The sequence below is a fragment of the Hemitrygon akajei genome, chromosome 13 (assembly GCF_048418815.1).
Source record: "Hemitrygon akajei chromosome 13, sHemAka1.3, whole genome shotgun sequence".
NCBI classification, from domain to species: Eukaryota; Metazoa; Chordata; class Chondrichthyes; order Myliobatiformes; family Dasyatidae; genus Hemitrygon; species Hemitrygon akajei.
The window spans coordinates 42104664-42119621 of NC_133136.1; the positions used below are offsets into that span (position 1 = coordinate 42104664).

General features: G+C 39.5%; 1 protein-coding gene across 2 annotated transcripts in view; it reads left to right on the top strand.

The window, feature by feature from the left end:
• LOC140737812 (ras-related protein Rab-3C) overlaps window positions 1–14668 on the top strand; it is a 182429-nt gene extending 167761 nt beyond the window's left edge. For both annotated transcript variants that reach the window (XM_073064476.1, XM_073064475.1), the window contains exons 4-5: window positions 2917–3041; window positions 9984–14668. In XM_073064476.1, the coding sequence (XP_072920577.1) occupies window positions 2917–3041; window positions 9984–10171 (313 nt within the window). In that variant the 3' untranslated portion in view covers window positions 10172–14668. The remainder of the gene's footprint in view (window positions 1–2916; window positions 3042–9983) is intronic.
• The last annotated feature ends 290 nt before the right edge of the window (window positions 14669–14958 follow it).

The following is a 14958-nucleotide window of genomic DNA, read 5'->3' on the forward strand; positions in this document are numbered from 1 at the left end:
GAATTGTAAATCATTTCCCTCCATATTATAAATTGTTCCTCAATAGAAATGGGGTTATATTCAGATGAAAATTCTCAGTGTCCCCTCAACACCAAGCTGCATGTTATCTCCACCACTTCAGCAATAAATATTTGTAGATTTAAACATCTTTGACTACTTCTGTCTAAAGGCATTTTAACTTTCCATTTCTCTTAATACTGATCTGGATGACTTTTTGTGTGCATTGCTATATTTATGACTATACAGGTTTTAGGAATTTATTATATTTTAAATGGATAAGCAGCATATTATTTTTACTTAGCAACATATTGTTCACTGCAGTGCAAATCTGACACTTTAGTTTTAAATAATTTTCTGCATTGCTGTATCTTTATGACTTCCCTTTCCATAATCTTAAAACCATAAACCCTGCATTTCTAGCTCAGCCTCCTTCACTTTAATTTTCAGGCCGACTTGGTTCCAGAAAAAAGCTGCTGTGAGAAATCATCTGTGAAACCAACTCATTGAACTGCAAGGAAACGTTGACTCTACATAGCCACACCTGCTGCAGGGACAATATTTGAGAGTGGCTAACCTATTATTTTGATCATTAGCCAAATTAATATTTTATCCGAATGCCAAACAGACTTGTGTGTGTGTTGATCTCATCAGAATGTCATATAAGAAAGCAGGAACAGAACTGGGCTACCATGATTCGCAAGCCTGTCTGAACATAAGGACAACATTATATCTAATGATGTTGATGCACCGTCAATAACTCTCCGAGACGTGAGGCGAGATATAGGCTTTAATTGGCTGGAAGAAAGAACAAGCAGCAATTGACCACCATGCTACATCCTGGAGACTGAGGGCAGGGCCCAGGCTCCAATCGCCTTTATACCGGGGTCAGTGGGAGGAGCCACAGGAGCAATCAGCGGGGGGGCGTGTCCAGACAGGTATATGTAGTTCACCACAGATGTGGCCGCCAGAGATGCACTACCTTACAAGGAATTTCAGTGATGCAGTTTTAGTTGACCAGTCTGTCATATATTTGTACCAAATTTTTATTAAAATTGTCATTTGTTAAAATATCAACACAACGCATTGACCGCAAATATTACTAATAATGTGGCCAATGAGTGTATTTCTGTATGTTTGTGGTCTTCTGCTGGTGTAGCCCATCCACTTCAAGGTTCAGTATGATGTGCCTTCAGAACTGCTCTTCCGCATATCACTGTTGTAACCTGTGATTATTTGAGTTACTGTCGCCTTCCTGTCAGCTTGGACCAGACTGGCCATTCTCCTCTGACCTCGCATTAACAAGACGTTTTCACCCACAGACCTGCTGCTCATTGGATGTTTTTTCCAACCATTCTCAGTAAACTCTAGAGACTATTGTGTTTGAAAGTCCCAGGGGTTCCGCAGTTTCTGAGATACTCAAACCACCCCATCCAACACCAACAATCATTCCACAGTCAAAGTCACCTAGACTAAATTGTGATGGTATGAAATAAAATGTTCTCCAAATAATTCTTTCTGGCAAAATGACCAAAGTTACCCGAAAAGGTAAATCAACAGATATTTGTCCATTCGAGTTGTCTTCTCTTATAGAACACTTTAAAATTATTTGATCTTTCAAGGTCACATTCAGCTTTACTAATCTGCATTTGAAGTTATTTGCAGGAATTGCATAGTAAGCACATCAGTAGTTTGTGCTCAATATTTTATTAAGGGAAACTTTCCATGCAGTCACCTAGCAACTATATCCCATAGTCCTCTCTGATGGAAAATTACAGAATTTAATTTCCAGAATTTACATTTCCTCATGCATACACAAATGATACAGCTTCCTGCCATGCACCCATAACACAGAGGCTGCATACATTTTTCATGGATTCCACTTCTTCCTACTCACTCCCAGGTCTGATGGGCAAACTCTTATTACACCATTTGTGCAAACATTATCGCGGGGTGTGATAGTGGATCTAGCCCCCAGCATGATCTCTCATCTGTGATGGCTGCCCACCCGATTAACACGATCGAAATACTGAAGAGTGCTATGTACTAGTGTGGCTTCTGGTGAAGTGTCACAAATCCCCAGCCAGTAACTAGGCCTTGGGCAGCGGCTCCTCAGGATCTGCCATTGGGTAATCTTGTCAAGCTGACTACCAGATAGCTTGCTGCTCTTAACACCCTTAAAAGACTTCTTATGAAAGCAAGATCTTAAACTCCAAGAGATTCATTAAACTTATCAAGTTAAGGTAAAGAGAAACAGGTGAACTGTTTAGCTGCACCCTTGCCTTTTGCTTAGAGCTAAACTGAGTGCTGGAGCTGAAAGTCAGATGTGTCAGCACCTGGGAGTTGGGTAGGTGAAGACATTAGATTAAGTCAGAAGGGACTAAGATTGCAGCAAGTCTCAGGATGAGGATGGGATGTGTGAAGAGTGGGTATGATGGTCATCCATCAAGGGCCTCAGTTATGCCCAGAGGGGAAATTGGCATTGGTTGGGTGGTGGTGGGCAGTGGTTCTAATGGATGAAGAGTAAATAGGAGAATTACTTGATAAGGTGGATTTAGTCCAGATCTCCAGGGACAGTATGGTCCAGTGGAACATTGCCCTGTCAGTGATGTCTTCCTGTGCACTCTGGTGTGGAAATCATGCAAAATCAATTCACCTTGAAGTAAGTGGTCAAGTTTCCAGAGTGACATGAAGCAATCTATAAAAGGTCACCACGTTTTGCTCGCCACGTTTTACAATCAATGGAGTTATTAAATCAATCGAGTTATATGAGTTACTTTCCAGGAGCATCTTTCTAAACATGTTTGTGACTGAGAGTAACTGTAGTTTATATAATATTTATAATTTTATTTCTATAGCAGTAGGAGACGTCTATGTAACCATTATGGGAGATGGTAATATTTCTCATTTTTCTTTTAGGTCAACCCAAATCAAGACATATTCCTGGGACAATGCACAGGTTGTACTGGTTGGCAATAAGTGTGACATGGAAGATGAAAGAATAGTATCAATGGAGCGAGGAAAGCAGCTGGCAGACCAACTTGGTATGGTTGAGCACAATGAATTGTTTTGTGTACTTCTAACTTTGGCTGATCCTTGACACGTTTTGATCATAAATATAATTATATATTCAGCTACCTCTTCAGATACCCTCTAAGTACGGTCATCCCTGTAAGTGTTCTGAGCAAAGCTGATTTCCAGTGCTCTCGACCCATTTGTATAACATTGAACCATCTGGTCATTTGAACTGGATTTTCATGCCTTTTGCATTTATATGACTTCACTCCTGTTTAAGACAGACTGAACAAACACTTGGTGTAATGAGGCGATATGAATTGTAAAAATGTCTTACGATAAGGTGACTGTAGAGGATAGCTATTGCATTGTGCCTTAATATATGCAAGTCCATTACATTAAAGTGTAATTTGATTGATACACTTTAATGCTTTTAAAATAAGAAATGGTAGCATTGGGATAAAATAGTTAATTTTTAAATTCTCCTGAACACCACTGACCCTTTTTCTCCCCTCAGAATAATTTCTCAGTTTGTCTTTTGCTCATAAATATTCCACAGACTCTCAGACTATTACAGCCTCAGATGTTATTTTTAAAAGCGATGTATTATAAAATACACCAGAAACTCCTAGAAATTAATCAAATGCGTCAAGATAGATTGGAGAAACAAGTGAACTGTGCTCATGGGCAGACAGGGATCAGTAGTTTTCTCTGTGTTACAAGTATTAAATATTCTTCTGCCAGATTGTATTAGGGCAGCACTGTGGTGCAGATAGTAGAGCTGCTGGCCACCGCACCAGAGGCTGGGTTCAATCCTGACCTTTAGTGCTTTCTCTGTGACTACACGAGTTTTCTCTGAATACTCCGGTTTCTTTTCAACATTCCAAAAATATGCAAGTTGGAAGATTAATTGGCCGCCGTAACCTGCTACTAGTGTGAGGGCGAGCGGTAGAATCTTGGAAAGGTGAAGAGAATGTAGGGAGAATATTAAATGGGATTAATGTAGGATCAGTGTAAATGGGTGGTTGGTGCAGATTCATTCGGCCAAAATGCCCTTTTCTGTGCTGACCTCACAAACACTTATTGTTGAGTCATTGGTGGAAGTTGGTTTGCATTTAGTATGTTAGATACCATTGGATCCTGGACTTCTTAACAGAAAGGCCACACCACAAGTAGTCTCTGGTGGCAGAAGCATCTCGAACTCCAACACGCTGAGCACCAGCCCTCCCCAGGGCTAGAGTGACTGGTAGAATGGTGTGAGCACAACAACTTGAGTCTCGATGTGGAAAAAAACGAAGAGGAGATTGTGGATTTCAGGAAGGTGAATACAGACCACTCCTCACTGCACATACACGGCTCCTCCATGGAGTGAGTTAAGAGCACCAAGTTTTTGGAACAATCTCACTTGGGTCCTTCAACCCCACCTCTTTGGTCAAGAAAACATAGCAGTGTCTCCACCAACTAAGGAGATTGATGCAAGTGAGGTCCCCATTCCACATCCTAACCAGTTTTTGCAGGAGCACCGTTGTAAGTGTCTCGAGCAGCTGGAACACCCTCTGGTGCGGGAATTGCAAGGCATCTGAACGTAGATCCCTACAAAGGATTGGGAGGACTGCTGAGAAAATCATCAGGGTCTCTCTCTCTGTCATCTGTAAAAGATATTTATCAGGAGCTCTGCATATGCAGGGCCCTTTGCATTGTCAGTGATCCCTCCCGTCCGTCCAACAATCTCTTTGACCCCCCATCTTCGGGCAGGAGGCACCGTAACATTAAGACAGGAATTGTTAGGACAGGAAGCAGCTTATAACCCCAGCAAAGCAAAGACTACTGAACTCCCTGCCACCATGCAGGTCTCATCATGGATGAAGCACCAGTAGTGTTACACAGTTTACTTTTTAACTTGTGTTGTAGTTGCACATTATCTGTTGATCTGCTGGTGGTAATATTACTTAATGTGTTATGTGTGTGAGTTTTCTGTACTGTGTTGTTCACCTTGGTCCGGTGGAATGTTGTTTCATTTGGTAGTTTACATGTGTACAGCTGAATGACAATACACTGAACTCGAAATTCTTCTGTAAAATGGAAAAAATAATGCTCCCTCAAAACACCCAAATTTTGACAATCTGATGTACCGTGCATTGGATGATCAATTAGTAAAGCACAGGAAATGAACTTTTAACCTTCAGGTCTGACATTGTCTGGCTCTGTGCTATCACTTCTGTTAGCTGGATAATGCTTCCTGTTCTTTAATGGATCTGATCATTTCAAGACCAGCAAAAATGCCTAAGCACTAGAGCTGGTTCTGTTAGTGAAAGAGTGCTTATGTTACTTTGGGCGTTTATCCATTTCGCCATATCTGACACAACTCTGCACTTACTTGATCCATACAGCTAGAAATGCCTTCCAAAGAAGAGGTCCACCTTCAGGAGAAATTTGGTGTTGTTTTATTTTGAACTTGTCTCAGTGACAGAAAGCCTCCTGGCATCCTGTGATTCCCATTTCAAGTAGGCCCACAGTGTACTGTTGTGTGACACCTAATTACTGCAATAAAATTAAAAGCAAATGTTGGAACCACTAACAGTTAACATCAAACAGTGATCTTTTATCAGAACTTTTCTAATTAATAGTCATCCATCTGAAATTTTAACCCTGCTCCTCATTTCAAAGACACTGGCTGGCCCGTTAAGATTTCCTGTTATTTTCTGTTTCTATTTCAACTTTCCAACATCACTTTTTTTTCACTTTTCTGATTGATGAAGTCATACAGCATGGAAACAGGACCTTTGGTCCATGCCAACCAACATTCCCATCTAAGCCAGTCCTTTTGACTCATGTCCTTTTAAACCTTTCCTATCCATGTACCTGTCCAAGTGCCTTTTAAATGTTTTTAATGTACCCTGCTTCATCCGCTTCTCTGATATCTCATTCCATATACTGGACATCCTGTGGTAGAAAAGGTTGTTCTTAAAGTTCCTATTAAATCTTCCCCCTCTCACCCAAAACCTATGTCCTCAAGTTTCTTGATTGACTAATCATGGGAGAACGACTGTGTGCTTTCATCCTATCCTTGCCCCTCATGAGTTTATATAGATTGCTATAAGATCGCCCCTAATTCTCAAGTCTCAGCCTACTCAACCGCTCTTCATAACTCAGTGGCAACTTCCTCGTAAGTCTTCACTGTGTGTTTCCCAGCCTAATGGCTTCTTGCCTTTAGCCAGATGACCAATACTGAGCACAATACTCCCACTGCATTGCACCTGTCTCCTTCAGTTAGGTATGGTGCCATGCTGGGGGCATATGACCATCATGAGCATGGATCCACCAAAAATGTGATCCTCATTTCTTTCAAAATGTCAGTCAATTCGGAATTGTTTGTGCACTTGGAGCAGTCAAGTGTTGGGATACTTCTAGCACCAACATCATATGCCCACAATTTATTAATTCTAATCCTTATGTCTTTGGAACATGGGAGGAAACTGGAGCACCCAGTGGAAACCTACGCAGTCACGGGGAGAACATACAAACTTGTTTCAGACTGTGGCAGGAATTGAACCCCAATCTTATAGCTGGCACTCTAAAGCATTACGCTAACCACTAAGTATGCCACCCAATTACTCATTTATACATCCATTCTCTTATTAAATCAACACTAAGCAGGTCTAAAAAATTCTGGAGTAAAATTAAATGTGCAACTTTAACAATCATTTGAGGAATTTCAGTCATTGTAAAGACCATACAAATAACAGGCCTCAGATTACTTAAGGCAGGTAGACAATGCAAACCACTTACTCAGGGGCACAGTTATGCCAGAGGATGGAATACAAGAAAGAGGACAACTTGGGAACTATATGGAAAGGTCCCTATGCAGAGACTTCGGACGGTGGGTTACCAAGATTCCTACTGCTTTGAGGGACAATGTAGCACAAAGGCAGGGGTCAGAACTGCGAGGAAAATAAACGTTTCTGAACTGAACCTTGATGGTCTGCTAACTAAAATACAGAGCGAGTGGGCATTCTCCCTGAAGTCTCCTAGGAAACTCCTATAACCTGTGCTGCACACTTTTTGGTGAGAAGTGGCATTGAGTAATGTGCACTGCCTTCTTGGTATCTGGAATTCTTCAGGAAGGCAGTTAAGGTAAGCACTTCGGTGCACTTCCTAGTTACCACACTCCATCATACTTAACCTTAATCCTGTTTCTTGGGCTGTGACCTTTACCAGTGATGCTTACTCAAACTGAAGGAGCAGTGTTCAAGATCAGCAAATTTGAAGGTGACACCAAGACTGGGGGTACAGTGGACAGCGAGGAAGACAATCAGAGCCTGCAGTGGGATTTGGATCAGCTGGAAAAATGGCAGGTGGAATTCAATGCTGACAAGTGTGAGGTGTTGCATTTTGGTAGGACCAATCAGGGTTGGTCTTGCGCAGTGAACGGTAGGGTACTGAAGAGTGTGGTAGAACAGAGGGATCTGGGAATACAGGTCCATAATTCATTGAAAGTGACGTCACAGGTAGATAGGGTAGTAAAGAAAGCTTTTGGCATATTAGCCTTCAGAACTCAAAGTATTGAGTACAGGAGATGGGATGTTGTGTTGAAGTTGTATAAGACATTGGTGAGGACTAATTTGGAGTATTGTGTGCAGTTTTGGTCACCTACCTACAGGAAAGATGTAAATAAGGTTGAAGGAGTACAGAGAAAATTTACAAAGATGTTGCTGGGACTGGAGGACCTGAGTTCTTAGGAAAGATTGAATAGGTTAGAACTTTATTCCTTAGAATGTAGAAGATTGAGGGGAGATTTGATAGAGGTATACAATATTATGAGTGGTATAAACAGGGTAAATGCAAGCAGACTTTATCCACTGAGGTTGAGTTGGGACTGCAACTAGAGATCATGGGTTAAGAGTGAAAGGTGAAAAGTTTAAGGGGACCATGAGAAGAAACTTCAGAGGCTGTTGAGAATGTGGAAAGTTGCCAATGCAAGTGGTGCATGCAAACTCGATTTCAACTTTTAAGAGAAGTTTAGATAGGTACGTGGATGGCAGGGGTATGGAGGGCTGTGGTCCAGGTGCAGGTCAATAGGAGTATGCAGTTTAAATGTTTTGACACAGACTAGATGGGCCAAAGAGCCTGTTTCTGCGCTGTACTTTTCTATGACTGTGTGTAGGCCAACGTTAGTCTCAATAGACCATGGATTTGTGCCTTGGAAAGTTTCCAGGGTGCAAGCCCGGGCAAGGTTTTTTTTAATGGAAGACCGGCAGTTGCCCAAGCTGCAAGTCTCCCCTCTCCACGCCACCAATGTTGTCCAAGGGAAGGGCGTTAGAACCAGCTGGGGACACAGCTTAATACCGGCGTTGTCGCAGAGTAATGTGTGGTTAAGTGCCTCGCTCAAGGACACACACACAGCCTCAGCCAAGGCTCGAACTAGTGACCTTCAGATCACTAGATGAATGCCTTAACCACCACTTGGCCATGCGCCAACACTAAGACTATGACTCTAAGAAAGTAGCTTGCTGGCACTAGCTTAAAAAAAAGCTTTGGAGCAATAACAACAGCAACAATAGATTGTATTCGTCACAAGCAGAGAGTGAGATATACTAGACTGGATCATGTTGAACACTGTTTAATCCTTACGATTACTCCAGCATGTGCTAGGTCTGCAGTGTAATGTACTTTCCCCAATTCAGTTCCCATGTACTGCAAGAGTCCCTGTTATGGTCAGGAGCACAACTAGGTTGAGGAAGTGGAAAATAGTCCTTCCCAAGAACAACGAACTGGTCACCTTTCACCCTTAGCCCATGATCTCTACTTGTAGTCCCAACTCAACCTCGGTGGATAAGGTCTGCTTGCATTTATAACGGAAGACTGGATGCGGATCTTGAAGTTGGTTAACTCTTCCTCGATTTGTGCTAGCCATTCATTGATTCAATTTAAAATTGTACATCGTTATTATTTGACGAAGGAGAGATTGTCTAAAATCTTTCCTAATGTTGATAGTTATTGTGATAGATGTAAAACTGAGTCGGCTACACTGACACATATGTTTTGGTCTTGTTCTATGCTGGAACAGTTTTGGAACTCAGTTTTTTCCACAATTTCTAAAGCACTTAAAATTAATTCACAACCTAACAAATTTTCTGTGCTCTTTAGAATAATACCTCAAAATACTGGTGGTATTTCTTTGTCTGACCAACATGTTATTGCGTTTGTTACATTGATAGCTAGGAGGGCCATTCTGTCGAAGTGGAAGGATATGTCAGCTCCCACTCTGTCACAATGGTTCTCTCAAGTGATGTTATGTCTTAGTTTGGAGAAAATTAGAAGTTGAACCTTCGAACCTATGTTTGATTTTGAGAAAAGATGGGGTTCATTTGCTCGTTATTACCATTTGAGTTAATTGATAGATTTTCTCCACTATTTGGAGAATTGGATCTAATTGTAAATTTTGGTATAATTTTTTTTGCTGGCGGTTTGATGTTTATCTTTAGAAGCTTTTTGTGTGACGCACGGCTCCGGGGTTGAACACCTAATGGGTTCTTTTTTTCCTCACTTTTTTCTTGGCTTTAGTAGGGTCTTTTTCTTTTCTCTTTTTTTGTGTCACCATGTTTCTCAATCCTTAATTTTGTTTGTTTTTTCTTTTTTGAGACATTGTAAGTGTTACTTATTTCGATGTACTCTTGTATTTTGGATAATAATAATAAAAAGATTTGAAAAGAAAAAAGAATTAGTTCCAATACAGTGAGAAATATTTCTCAAAATTGGCTCCTCTGAGAGCTTTTAAGCCAAGATCAGTCATATTCCAAAATGTAAAAATCCTTTTATTCTGGATGACACTTCCTTGCTTCCTGGTATTGTTCAGCCTAGAGTCTACAATAACAGACAAAAAAAAGCAGGAGATATTGAGTATAGCCTGTCATTTCTGGTTTGTGCTTAACTTCTTTTCAAGAAACTAATTTTCTTCTTCTTTCTGTAAGGCTTTGAATTTTTTGAAACCAGTGCCAAGGATAACATCAACGTCAAGCAGACATTTGAGCGTCTTGTTGACATCATCTGTGAGAAGATGCTGGAGAGTTTGGAGACAGATCCTACTGTTACTGCAGGAAAACAAAACACAAAACTCACAGAGAACCCTCCCCCACAGCAACAGAACTGCGGTTGTTAGTGACTTGTCCATAGATATATGGAGGCAATCAAATTGTGTCTATATCGCAAAAAAATAGTCCTTAGTTATTAGTACATGAAAATGTAACTGTTGGCCTCTATATAATATTAAACAAACCAATCTATATTTATTTTTTGCTAGTCTGTGCTCAGTACTGTTTCCCAAGATCTCTTGCATTAATACTGACACTTAGTAAACCTTTAATTAAATTGGTATTGTTTCTGCATTTTACTGTAGAATCAAGATTTGTGTGACTGTTAACAGGAACAGTGGGTTTCTAGGAACAAAAGGTTCCTAGGCTTAGTATACTACATCCATAAAAAAGGAGCTCCCTGTTTACTAGATTTATGTGGCCTTTCAAGTATTCTCTGGATGATAAGTTGAAGATAAAATGCCTATCCTCAGTCTGCACAAAATTAAATTCAGCAATGGAAATGAATGCATTTAAATTACCGAGTTAACAGTTGGATGGCTTGAATATGTATGCCTTGTCTAGTCGTTAAGTATTCATGTGCCATTTAAGGCAGCAATTCCAATTAACAAGAGTTCTGTGATGAGTAATGTGTATTTGTAAATATGTTTTCAGCACACAGGTCAGCAGTCTCAGATCCCACATCACTTGACATACTGTAAGTCAATGGTGGTGTGAATAATCAGTTGACGCGTGCCAACAAAAGTAAATGCCACTTCAATTGTAAAGTGATGCCCTGCTCTGATACTCAAGAAGACAATCCACTTCTCATCACTTGACTTTCAGGAAGGTGGAACCACAATTCCACTTGTTCAGGCTAACTGTTAAATTACCAGGACAACTTGCATATTGAAATTGATTTCTTCATAAATTACTGGAGAGCAGAGCCTAGCCCTCTGTCGTTAAATGTTACCTATCATAGAGTGTCTCCAATTACCCTGTCCTGTGAGGTACAGTGAAAATTGTCAGCAGTTTTTATTTAATCTTTGTGTGTGTCATTTATTGCCCTTGGAAAATGTAGTGGAAATAATTCTTCAATGACCACTCATACTAATTATGTGCAAGGCTATCAGCCATCGTTGGTACAGGAGGGCAGATTGACCCTAGAGCATGCGTCAACATCAGAAATGTTAGGAAATCTAGTAAAAACTGTATAATGTTAAATTAATTTGAAACTCATGAAATTACTTATTAATTAAAACTATGAATGCAAGTTGAAGTAAATAATAGAGAAAAGACCTAAACCTACTTCTTAATTAAAGACCAACAACCCCATTGGAATGACTGTGGAAGTGCAAACTGTACCAACTGTGGCTGGCATGAAGCTGAGGGACTGGCTAGACAGTGTATCAAATGCCCCTGTTCAACAACTTACAGGGCATTGTAGAAATCAAAACTGAATATGTCAGTCATATGCTCATGTATCTGAGCCCCAGTGCATTCCCAACAGCCATGCAGGTACACCTGTCCAGAATGTACCATTGCATTAATAAAAACTCGTCACTGGCTCTCCACAGACCCACTGGCACTCCTGCCCATTTTTATACTTACTCACTAATTCTGCACCTGGAGGCTGCATTGTAATCTTAGCATTTCTGGTCGTATTTTCTAATCTAGGGCAATCTGTTGAACCCTCAGTTATAATTGTGGCACATTGGCATTGAGAGAAGATTGAATGTAAAGCACCATAAAATTTCGAGTCCTTCACAATCATAAAAATTATTTCCACTGAGAACTTGCATAGTCCTTCACGAAGTTTGGATACTCGTCTGCCAATTTCACTCAGAAACTCAGAGGAGTGTTTTGCCAGATTTTAATCTACGTAAGTAAAGCAAATCAAAATGGTAAATATTTTGTGCAAATAAATAATGTATTGTGAATGTGTAATATTAAATGTAGTTAGAGTTACCTTTCTGATGTCTGAATTTTTTACCTGAATGGAGCAAATGTAAAATGATGCATCGGTGCTGAAGTAATCTGCGTTTTATACTTTTGTGTAGCCTCTGTATTGAGGGACAATAGGCCACTAAGTGCAATATTTCAGAATATATAGTGCATTTCTAATTCAATGCAGATAACTGTGCAAGATTGTATGCAACAGGGCTTGAAGTAAACACATGTTAGGAACAACTTTTGTTTTTTACTTGCCCAGCCAGTTTTCTAGCTATTTGCAAACTATTGTTGGTCAGGAAACACTGGGCATAAATTTTTGCCTACTTTTCTAATTGTTCTAATTTTTTCCCTCTGCAGACTGTAAGGTGAATTTAGGCTGGTTCTACAGTTCTGGTAAATAAGAACTGAAGAACTCGAAAATCTTGCAATATTCTCTCTTGATGTCTACAGTGGCAGATTACAATGAACTTGCTTCAAATTGAATAGTTTACCTAAATATTTAGTTAGTAGTAATACTTTCCACATACTGTATGTACGGTAATTAAATCTGTTCAACGAACCTTAGAGAATTAACCTAGAGAAATGCTTAGTCTCACCTATTGTTATGCGTGAATGCCTCTCAAAAACTCTAGATTTACCTCCACTGCGTACCTCATACATTGAATATTTTCAAACAGTTAAAACCTGCATTCAGACATCATACAGCCTTGAAGTAGTGCTTTGAATATTTTATATTCTCTTTGAAGCTTGTACAAGATTCTGTTCATGCACTTTCTTTCGGGATTGAAGTGTTTTTCTTCATAACAGTCACAACACTGGGATTTTGTTTCATAACTGTTCAGTACGTCCAGAAATTGAGTATTTTGCTTAAAATTGATGCCAGTTCAAGCCCTGGTAATAATACATTAGAGCCAATATCTGCTAGCATGGTGTGTGATTTGCGAATTCTCAGAGACATTTGTGGGTCTTATGTGATTGTACGTGGGCATAATGTAAATCAGTTTTTAAAATGGTATTTGTACTGAAGTTACTGAATTTCTGTGACACTCTCAGAAACCACTTTTTGCTGGAATGACTGGGAAATTTTATCTGTGTATAAATGTAAAACTCTTCACTTGACTATTGCATGTATGTTTGATTGTGTGAGAATGGTCTCATTGATAAAACTTTTATGCATTGTTTCTTAATTATGTTCTTGACTAACAATAAGGAATGAGTATGTTGTACAGTAGTAATTCACTTTTTTTTATTTTCCAGGACTAGGTAAATAATGAAATTCATTGCTGGGACCTGAGATGAAATCTAGCCAATATTAATGAGTTACTAATGATATTCTTACTTCCTGACTTTAAGCATCCATAAGTTCTGGCCATATTAACCTAGTTTCTAATGAGTGGACAGTTTAATTCTGACACTAATTGGCAACCTCAAATTGAAAGGTCAACAAATACAATCAACAAAATGTGGTGAATTTTCTGAGGATGAAATTCAGCCACATTACTATCTGACACGCAATAATGCTGACACTATACATTGGGTACCCAATATAAAAGAAAAATCTTCATTTATGCAAACAGTTCACCTTGTTTTACATAAAATTGTTTATGCTTATTTGGACTGTTAAATAAGAAGTCTGCACCTTATGTATGAACTGATTCTGCAGTTGAAATATGGTGCAGGTCATGATCGGGAGATGTAATGGGAATTGTCCACTTGAATGTAGTTTACAAAATAAAGGTTCACAGATGGAAAAAACAAATGGTTGAAGAACTCGTTGGTTCGAGTAGCATTCACAGAGGCAAAGTGCTGGTCAATGACACTACATCCTGAAATATAGACCATGCCGTTGTCTCAACAGATCTTAACCTGTCTTAACCTGCTGAGTTCTTCCACCAATGCACACAAAACATTGGAGGAGCTCAGCAAATCAGGCATCAATATGAAGGGGAAGAAACAGTCGATGAATTGGGCCTGACCTGAAACGTCAGCTGTTTGTTACCCACCGTTGTTGTTGCTCAAGTTTTCCAGTATCTGCAGAACCTCGAGTTCTTGCAGCAGTTTGTTTTTTGCTCCAGGTTCGAGAATTTGCAGTCTTTTGTGTCTCCATCAAAGGTTAAGAGATATTGTGCAGACTGAAGATAAACAGGCTACTATTTACTGAGGCCTTTCTGATAGATAAACTTGAAATGAAATACAACTGACTTATTTCTGTATATTTGACAAAATCTACTTCTGCCTTTCTTCAAAATATTGTTTTAAGCTTGCAGTTGTTATTAGAAATGTAGTTACCATGATTACCATTAAATAAAACTGACTCTCTTACCCCTGCAACACCTGTTTGACCAGAATAATACTGCCTGTGAAAGCTTAGTGAGATGGTGCCATATAGACCTACTGAAAACAGCTATTTGGTCAATGTTGTATTCCTTTATATAAACATAAACAATAAAATTACCTTGTTACCTAAATCTCTAAGTTATGTATGTGCACAATATATTTTACCTCTCTCGTTGGAATTTAAACTGTACAGTAGACCAGCTATTTTGTGTTGTCTGTGAAATATGTAAATTAATGTGCGTGTGTGAAAGGAAAATAAACTTGCGGAGACTATATCAGTCGCATTGATATTCTAATGTTGCTCCCTGGTTCTTTTCTAGATGCATTTATAATTTGGAAATTATTGTTACGTACTGCGGTTAAACTACCAATGTACATATTTAGCCTGGATCTTAAAGCCTAGTTATGGCACTTGTAGTGGTTATGTGATGCCAGCTAAGTGCCTGGAGATGTTACCTTTGATGATATCAGCTTTTGACATTTATCACACTTAGATAAGCTACTGCTTGTGCTTACCCGTAGAACTGGAACAGGCCTTTTGGCCCATGATGTCTGTGCCAAACATGATGCTAAATTACATTCAATC